The sequence below is a fragment of the Hypomesus nipponensis genome, chromosome 24 (assembly GCF_054491055.1).
Source record: "Hypomesus nipponensis isolate SF chromosome 24, ASM5449105v1, whole genome shotgun sequence".
Lineage (NCBI taxonomy): Eukaryota > Metazoa > Chordata > Actinopteri > Osmeriformes > Osmeridae > Hypomesus > Hypomesus nipponensis.
In genome coordinates this window covers 10471979-10480000 of record NC_140384.1, presented here as the reverse complement: position 1 = coordinate 10480000, position 8022 = coordinate 10471979, and the positions used below count along the sequence as shown (strand labels likewise).

Sequence of the window (8022 nt, the reverse complement as noted above, 5' to 3'; positions counted from 1 at the left end):
TAACAAAGACTTTTGTTACAGTTGACAAAAAACAAAGCACCACTGCATCCCATAATATCCACTTTTATAACATTTACTTGACCTTAGTTCAGTTATTTTCATTTTCTAGTTGTTTCTGGTTCAATATCTTATTTTCTCTCCCCCCCCACCCCTCTCTCTCTCTCCCCCCCCCTCTCTCTCTCTCTCTCTCTCTCTCTCTCTCTCTCTCATCCTATCTTCCTCTGGTCCTCTCCTCTGTCCAAGAGTGTCATGGCACCAGTCAGTAACTGACCCAGGTGACCCCACTCTCTCCTCCCCGGTCAATGCTGTCTATGTATTTAGGTAAATATCCTTCTCTCTCATGCACAGTCACCATCCTCTCTCTCTCTGTCTCTCTCTCTCTCTCTCTCTCTTATACTCTTCTCTTCTGTCTGTCGTCTGTCCTACAGTACCTTGTGTCTCCACGCGTCCCCAGCACAGATGGTAAAAGTATATGTTGTTGTGGCCTTCTGCAAGCTTCAAAGACTAGTTTACGTCTGTTGTACATGATAGCAAGGGACTGAAATGCATGCAATGAGAAGAAATAATATGGATCATGCCACCAAAAACAGATTAATATTAAAGTAATGAGCAGAAAGTAGAAAGAACAGATATTTGTGTACCGATACCAGAAAAATCAACGTATGAACAGTAACAGTAACTCTTAGTAGTTGGTTATTCCCATGTCCTGTGTGTTTGTGTTGTGAGCCGGTCACTATGCTGTGTGGACCAGCTGCTGCAGGACTGCCATAGACACACACCTGGCACGCTGCCAGCTGTGTGTGTGAGGTGTGTGTGTGTGTGTGTGTGAGAGTTTACGTGGTGTGAAGTGCATGAGTGAGTGTGTGAGTTTGCGTGCTGTGTGAGTGTGGGTGGTATGTATTTGTCTGTGTGTGTGTGTGTGTGTTGGGTTTGCGTGCTTGTGTGTTTGTGTGCATCCATCCACCTTCACACAACTGGTGGAGCTTCAGACAAACCTTTGCCATAACCATGGCCACAGTTGCCATAACACTTGTTTCCTTGGGGACCCATAAGGACACGTGGCAGACATACAGCCATCAGGCAGCTGGCACCGCAGTGCATCATGGGAACCCAACCTCAGTGTGTGTGTGAGTGTGCTGGCCCACCCGGGGTTGTCAGACCCAGGGAGACATGACCTGAGCACTTCAGTGTTTCATAGAGGGCTCATTCATCTCAGCCAGACTTACATTGGTGGGCGGGCATTGGGAGGGGGTGGAGGGGGGGTCGGAGGTGACAGGTTTGAATCTCATCCACCTCCATGACTACTCCCCTGGCATCCGTCTTGTGGCGTAAAGTGGGCATGTTTCCCAGAGTGCCTTGCTGCGGGGTGTGATGAACGCTGTGTCTCTGGCCTCCGCAGGGGGTCTGTGGTCCCTCAGGGCTGAGTGCTGGGATTACCCTGTACCTGGGGGGCGGAGCTCAGCGCTACTGAGCGCTTGGCTGAAGATCAAGAGGTTGCTGGTTCAAATCCCACTTTCGTCAGGTGTTTCTCAACCCCTGTCAGAATGGTGTGTCCTGTGATGATGGTATTTCCTGTGACTGTGTGTCCTGTGATGATGGCATTTCCTGTGACTGTGTTTCCTGTGATGATGGTATTTCCTGTGACTGTGTTTCCTGTGATGATGGTATTTCTTGTGACTGTGTTTCCTGTGATGATGGTATTTCCTGTGACTGTGTTTCCTGTGATGATGGTATTTCTTGTGACTGTGTTTCCTGTGATGATGGTATTTCTTGTGACTGTGTTTCCTGTGATGATGGTATTTCCTGTGACTGTGTTTCCTGTGATGATGGTATTTCTTGTGACTGTGTTTCCTGTGATGATGGTATTTCTTGTGACTGTGTTTCCTGTGATGATGGTGTTTCCTGTGTTTCCTGTGATGATGGTATTTCCTGTGACTGTGTTTCCTGTGATGATGGTATTTCCTGTGACTGTGTTTCCTGTGATGATGGTGTTTCCTGTGTTTCCTGTGATGATGGTGTTTCCTGTGATGATGGTATTTCCTGTGACTGTGTTTCCTGTGATGATGGTGTTTCCTGTGTTTCCTGTGATGATGTGTTTCCTGTGTTTCCTGTGATGATGGTGTTTCCTGTGTTTCCTGTGATGACTGTGTTTCCTGTGATGATGTGTTTCCTGTTCCTGTCTCTGCAGCGATGACTCAGAGGAGGCGGAGCTGAGTGCCCATGAGTCGTCCTCGGTGAAGACCATGACCAAGGCTCCTGCAGCGACACACGGTAGAGTGTGTGTGTGTGTGTGTGTGTGGGGGGGGGGGGGGTAGGGGTGTTGTGTGTGTGTGTGGGGGGGGGGGGGTAGGGGTGTTGTGTGTGTGTGTGTGTGGGGGGGGGGGTAGGGGTGTTGTGTGTGTGTGTGTGTGTGTTATTCCATCTCAACAGGGACTGCCCCTAAACACAGACACACACATATCTGTTCTTCTGTGACACTTTCCAGAGTGAACACCCCACCTCACAATGTGAGTGCCTAGACAGAACATAGAACACAGACCATGATATGTATCCCAGGGTGAATGACAAGGTGCTGGGTACCAAACACAGCTCAACAGGTCTCTCCTCGGAGAGGCCCTTAAGTGTGCTGGATGGAACACCATTAGTAACGGAGCCGTGTCTGTTTTGATAAGGGCAAGCCATAAAACGCTTGTTACAAACTCCTAAAAATAGATTTCCCCCGAACAAAATAAACTCAGGTTTTAAAGGGAATTAAATTTAAAAAAATCTCAAGCGCTGAATTTTCGGAATGATTAATGTGTTTTCCCTCCTTGTTAAAAGGGATTTATCCTTTTGGCGTAAATGTTTGGTTAGCTATCCAGAGCAGGGGTAGCGTGGTGATTTAGTTTGAGGGGATCGAGGCTGTTTTTCCATGGGCTCAGCGTAACATCGTGTTGTGAAATCCTACTCTCAGTTGGTTTTTCCCTGGGCTCTCTAGGATCTCGTTAGAAGCAGGGTATTGAGGAGGGCTGGAGCACTGCTTACACACACACCTGGGCTGCTCCGGTTGGTGTGAAGAAAAATGTTTACAGTAGGGAGTGTGTGTGTAAGTTATAATGTTTAGGGATCCTGGAGGGAACTGTAGATAACGTTATTAAAGTCTAACTCAGCTGTTTGGTTTATAACCTCACTGAGTCCCTGAGACTATAGCTAGCCTTCATGTTTTCTATCTCATGATAACCAGGGAGACTGAGGCATTATTTCAGTTTCTGGGCCGTGTGCGAGATCAAAGCCGGCCCTCCCTGCTCGCTCAGCCTGGTGTCTGCCCTGCCTCCAGGTGTCTGCCCTGCCTCCAGGTGTCTGCCCTGCCTCCAGGTGTCTGCCCTGCCTCCAGGTGTCTGCCCTGCCTCTAGGTGTTTGCCCTGCCTCCAGGTGTCTGCCCTGCCTCCAGGTGTCTGCCCTGCCTCCAGGAAGGTGACCGGGCTGACACCACTGTGTGTGTGTTGTACTGACTGGTTGCATGATTTACCGACTGTCCATCAGGATCAGAAGACAACAACCCTGCCGGCCTGCTGAAGGCACCTCAACACACACATGCAGGCACACACTCACTCACTCTCTCTTTCAACACACACATGCAGGCACACACTCACTCACTCTCTCTTTCAACACACACATGCAGGCACACACTCACTCACTCTCTCTTTCAACACACACATGCAGGCACACACTCACTCACTCTCTCTTTCAACACACACATGCAGGCACACACTCACTCACTCTCTCTTTCAACACACACATGCAGGCACACACTCACTCACTCTCTCTTTCAACACACACATGCAGGCACACACTCACTCACTCTCTCTTTCAACACACACATGCAGGCACACACTCACTCACTCTCTCTTTCAACACCACGTGTGTTTGTGTTTACTCCTCTGCTGCCGGCGTCATGTCTAAAGGCCGGTGGTGTTGAAACCTGAGTATGTCTGAATACAAATAAATACCTTCTCCTCCTGTCCCCCCTTCTCCACCCTTTCACCCTCCTCCCCTCTTCCCCTCCTCTCTTCCTCTCCCCCCTCCTATCTGCCTTCCCCTCCCCCTCCCCTAAACTCTCCCCTTTTTTCTCCTCCCTCCACCTCCTCCCTCCACACCTCCTCCCCTTCCCCCCAGGTGTCCCCAAACCGGGTCATCATACCGGCATCATCACCCCGTCCTTCAATGTGCGGGGGGGGCTTGCCGTGGTTCCTAAAGGCCCGGTGGTTCCTGCGCGGCCCACCCCCCAGCCCCACCCTAAAGACGAGCTGTCTCTGGTCCAGAGGGCGGAACACATCCCAGCAGGAACCAGAACGCCCATGTGTGGCCACTGTAACCAGGTCATCAGGTACTGGACACACAGGAAGTTGTCATCATGAGACAGGAAGTTATACTGATGTGTGGCCGCTATGACCAGGTCATCCATTGATCAAACTGGAGTTGGAAAATTAATCCGAATGGACCAACCCTATGGTACCCACTGAGAGGGACAGTGCTCTTGGCTAGCTCTGTCAGAACGATCCAGGAGGAGATACTCAAGACTGGGGTCATGCCCCTGGCGAGTCCCAGGCTGAAGATAAGGCCTAGCTGCTGCTACACTGGTGTCAGGTTCTCCTTGTCGTTAGCCCAGAGTTAGATCTGCTAAATAGAACATGATCACTGCGAGTAGGAGAGGAGAGATAGAGGAGGTCAGGAAGGGGGGAAGAAAGTGAGCTCTTGTCCAAAACCAACACTACCTCTTACCTCCAAGCTTCTACCACCTAACTCATACCTCTTAGCTCCTAGCTTGTATCACCTAACTCATACCTCTTACCTCCAAGCTTCTACCACCTAACTCATACCTCTTAGCTCCTAGCTTGTATCACCTCGCTCCTAACTCCTACCTCTTACCTCCAAGCTTCTACCACCTAACTCATACCTCTTACCTCCAAGCTTCTACCACCTAACTCATACCTCTTAGCTCCTAGCTTGTATCACCTCGCTCCTAACTCCTACCTCTTACCTCCAAGCTCCTAGCTTCTACCACCTAGCTCCTACGTACTAGCAAGAAACATGAGATGCGTCCAGTCCAACAAATCAGAGGGCCACACCTTTATTTCCTTCTTTTCTTCCATCACTTCAGCACTACTCCGATGTCGAAGGTCAAGTCGGGCCCTCCAACGCTGTTTGTGACGCGTCTCTGTCCCTCTGGGCCGCCAGCTCGTTAGCAGGGCGGTAGCTAAGACTAGCGGCTAGCGCTATCGATTCCGGTGTAGGTTTACAGCAGTCCTGAGGGGATAAAGTGTCTACGAGAGTGCTACGGCCGCTAGCTCCCCGTCAGGCTTGTGTCGGTGGCAGATCGGGTTAGAGGAGCCGCTGTGACGATCAGATCGGCCCTGTTGTTATGTTTTCCCACTTAGGTTAATCAGGCCGTTTGTGAGGGATGGGTCTCGCATTACACGGCACCGGGGTGGAGATACTGTAGCAGAGGTGGTTTGGTGACCACATAGGCCACTTTCAATCCAACCATGGCCCTTTATTGCATCTCTCACTCGCTCTCTCGCTCTCTGAAAAATGCCAACATTTTAATTAAATACTTTTTAAAAAACGAAACTGACCCGGGGATTCTTCAACCTCACACGGCCCAGATGTAACAGAAGTGGTTGGGTGTGTCCAGGGGTCCGTTCCTGGTGGCCATGGGCCGGGCTTGGCATCCAGAGGAGTTTAACTGCACCCACTGCAGGACGTCTCTGGCGGAGGTGGGCTTCGTGGAGGAGCAGGGGGGGGTCTACTGTGAACACTGCTACGAGGAGTTCCTCGCTCCTACCTGTGGACGCTGTCAGCTGAAGATCCTGGGGGTAAGGAGGTCACACACACACTACATACACGCACACGCATAGAAAACCACACATGAACACACACACACATAGCCCCTATACACACACTGTGGGAACTGAGCTCTCTCAACAGGGGAAGCTGCTCAACCATGAGATGACATCACGTGTTCCATCCCCCTCTCTCCCTCCTTCCTCACCCTCTCTCCCTCCTCACCCTCTCTCCCTCCTCACCCTCCCTCCTCACCCTCTCTCCCTCCTTACCCTCTCTTCTCTTCCTCTCTCTCTCCCTCCTCTCTCCTCTCCACTCCCTCCCTCCACCCCTGTTTCTCACACTTTCTAAACGGCTTACCGCTCTCCTTTAACCCGTTTTCTCACTACCTCGTTCTTAATCCCTCTTTTTCCTTCATCCCTCCATCTCTCAGTCAGCCCCCCTGACCTCCCCTGCTCTCTCAGTTTGACCGGTGGGAAAGCGGTGTGTTGCGTTCTGTGTGTGTGCTTAAGCCCTGTCATGTGATGGAGGAGAGAGAGAACGGGAGGGTGATTGGATGAGTGTGTGTGGGCAGTCTGATAGCCTGGGCCTGCAGGAGGGTCTGAAGACAGGCAGGGCAGCGAAGGAGACACACACACACACTGTCACACACACACTCTCACACACACATGCAGTCCTACTGTTACCCGTCTCTGTCCTCGACAGGAAGTGATAAACGCTCTGAAGCAGGCGTGGCACGTTCACTGCTTCCTGTGTGCGTCCTGCCAGCAGCCAATCAGAAACAACACCTTCCACCTGGAGGAGGGGGAGCCGTACTGTGAACAGGGTGAGCAAACACACACACATCCCAACACACACACACACACCAGCACACACACGTACATACACACACACACTCATCATCCTCCTGTCCTTCTAGACTACTACAACCTGTTTGGGACCGGTTGCCATGGCTGCGAGTTCCCCATCGAGGCGGGTGATAGGTTCCTGGAGGCGCTGGGCCACACCTGGCACGACACCTGCTTCGCCTGTGCGGTACGCCTCGTCCCCATGACTACCGCCATGTCATATCAGCCATCACGTCACCATGACAACCGCAATGCTACATCAACCATCACATCACCTGACTGTCATGTCACCATCTGTGTGTGTGTGTGTGTTCCAGGTGTGCTGCACCACCCTGGAAGGTCAGACCTTCTTCTCTAAGAAGGACAAGCCACTGTGCAAGAAGCACGCCCACACCCTCCATATCTAACCTCTCCTCCACACCACAGCTCCACCTGCTGGGCTGGATGACCACACCTTCCACCGCTTGGCCAGTCCTCAACAACCACGCCATCTAGGTTGAATTCTGTGTGTTGAATGCGGTCAGATTGTTGGGGTGTTCTTGATTCGGACCACCAGGTACAATTACACCATGGTAGAAGGCCTTGAGCACACTCTTGGAGTTATATTAAACACACCCAAATACCCTCAGGTATTTTCTCTGTATTTGATCCATGCCTGGTTATGCTTTGTGACTGTAAGGTGGATGGTGAACCTACGGAGACATGGACAATAAAGTTGCATGGCTTTGTATGAAAACCTGAGTTTTGTTTGTGTGTGGTTTGGAGGTGTCATAACAGATCCCTTCGTTCTCCCGGGTGTGGAGTGGAGATCGTCTGGGGTTTGTTTAACTGACCTCTCTGGTTCCAGGCCTTCTCTTTCAGTTTATCTTACCCTCTCTCTCAGCTGGGATTCTTAATTACCCATGATCCCTTCACTGGCCACACCAACTGTTGATTTGAGGATCCAGGAATTCGCCACGGTCGAGATGGAAGGCCGCGCTGGCGACGAGTCCAGACCCTAATAATAATCATCACCTTGAACGGTTGCCAAGCGCCAGAATCAAGTTTTGAATAACATCTGTTCGCCCTGGCTCCGTATTTTAACAGCAAAAAAGAACAAAAACAGAGTTTTAAAATGGATAGATGAGAGGAAATTGATTTTTTTTGTGTGTTTTTGTTTTGAGCATCCTTAAGAACCATGAACGACACGGTCGATTTACAGGGTTTGTTAAATAAACGCACTTGCGACCGCTGATGCGCGCGACTCGAAGCGACGTGTTTGTTGACGTTCCGTACCGTGTGTAGGACGAGCTTTCACGGGGCGCTGGGACCGCACCGCAGGGAGATATCTGCCCGGTGGCAAACAGGAACA

At 50.9% G+C, this 8022-nt stretch overlaps 1 protein-coding gene across 1 annotated transcript in view; it reads left to right on the top strand.

Moving 5' to 3' along the window:
• Nucleotides 1-7407, top strand: part of pdlim5a (PDZ and LIM domain 5a) — a 9913-nt gene extending 2506 nt beyond the window's left edge. Inside the window, exons 3-9 of the mRNA XM_084690035.1 lie at nucleotides 260-321; nucleotides 2189-2271; nucleotides 4156-4366; nucleotides 5675-5855; nucleotides 6529-6649; nucleotides 6743-6858; nucleotides 6989-7407. Of these exons, the coding sequence (XP_084546161.1) occupies nucleotides 260-321; nucleotides 2189-2271; nucleotides 4156-4366; nucleotides 5675-5855; nucleotides 6529-6649; nucleotides 6743-6858; nucleotides 6989-7078 (864 nt within the window). The 3' untranslated portion in view covers nucleotides 7079-7407. The remainder of the gene's footprint in view (nucleotides 1-259; nucleotides 322-2188; nucleotides 2272-4155; nucleotides 4367-5674; nucleotides 5856-6528; nucleotides 6650-6742; nucleotides 6859-6988) is intronic.
• The last annotated feature ends 615 nt before the right edge of the window (nucleotides 7408-8022 follow it).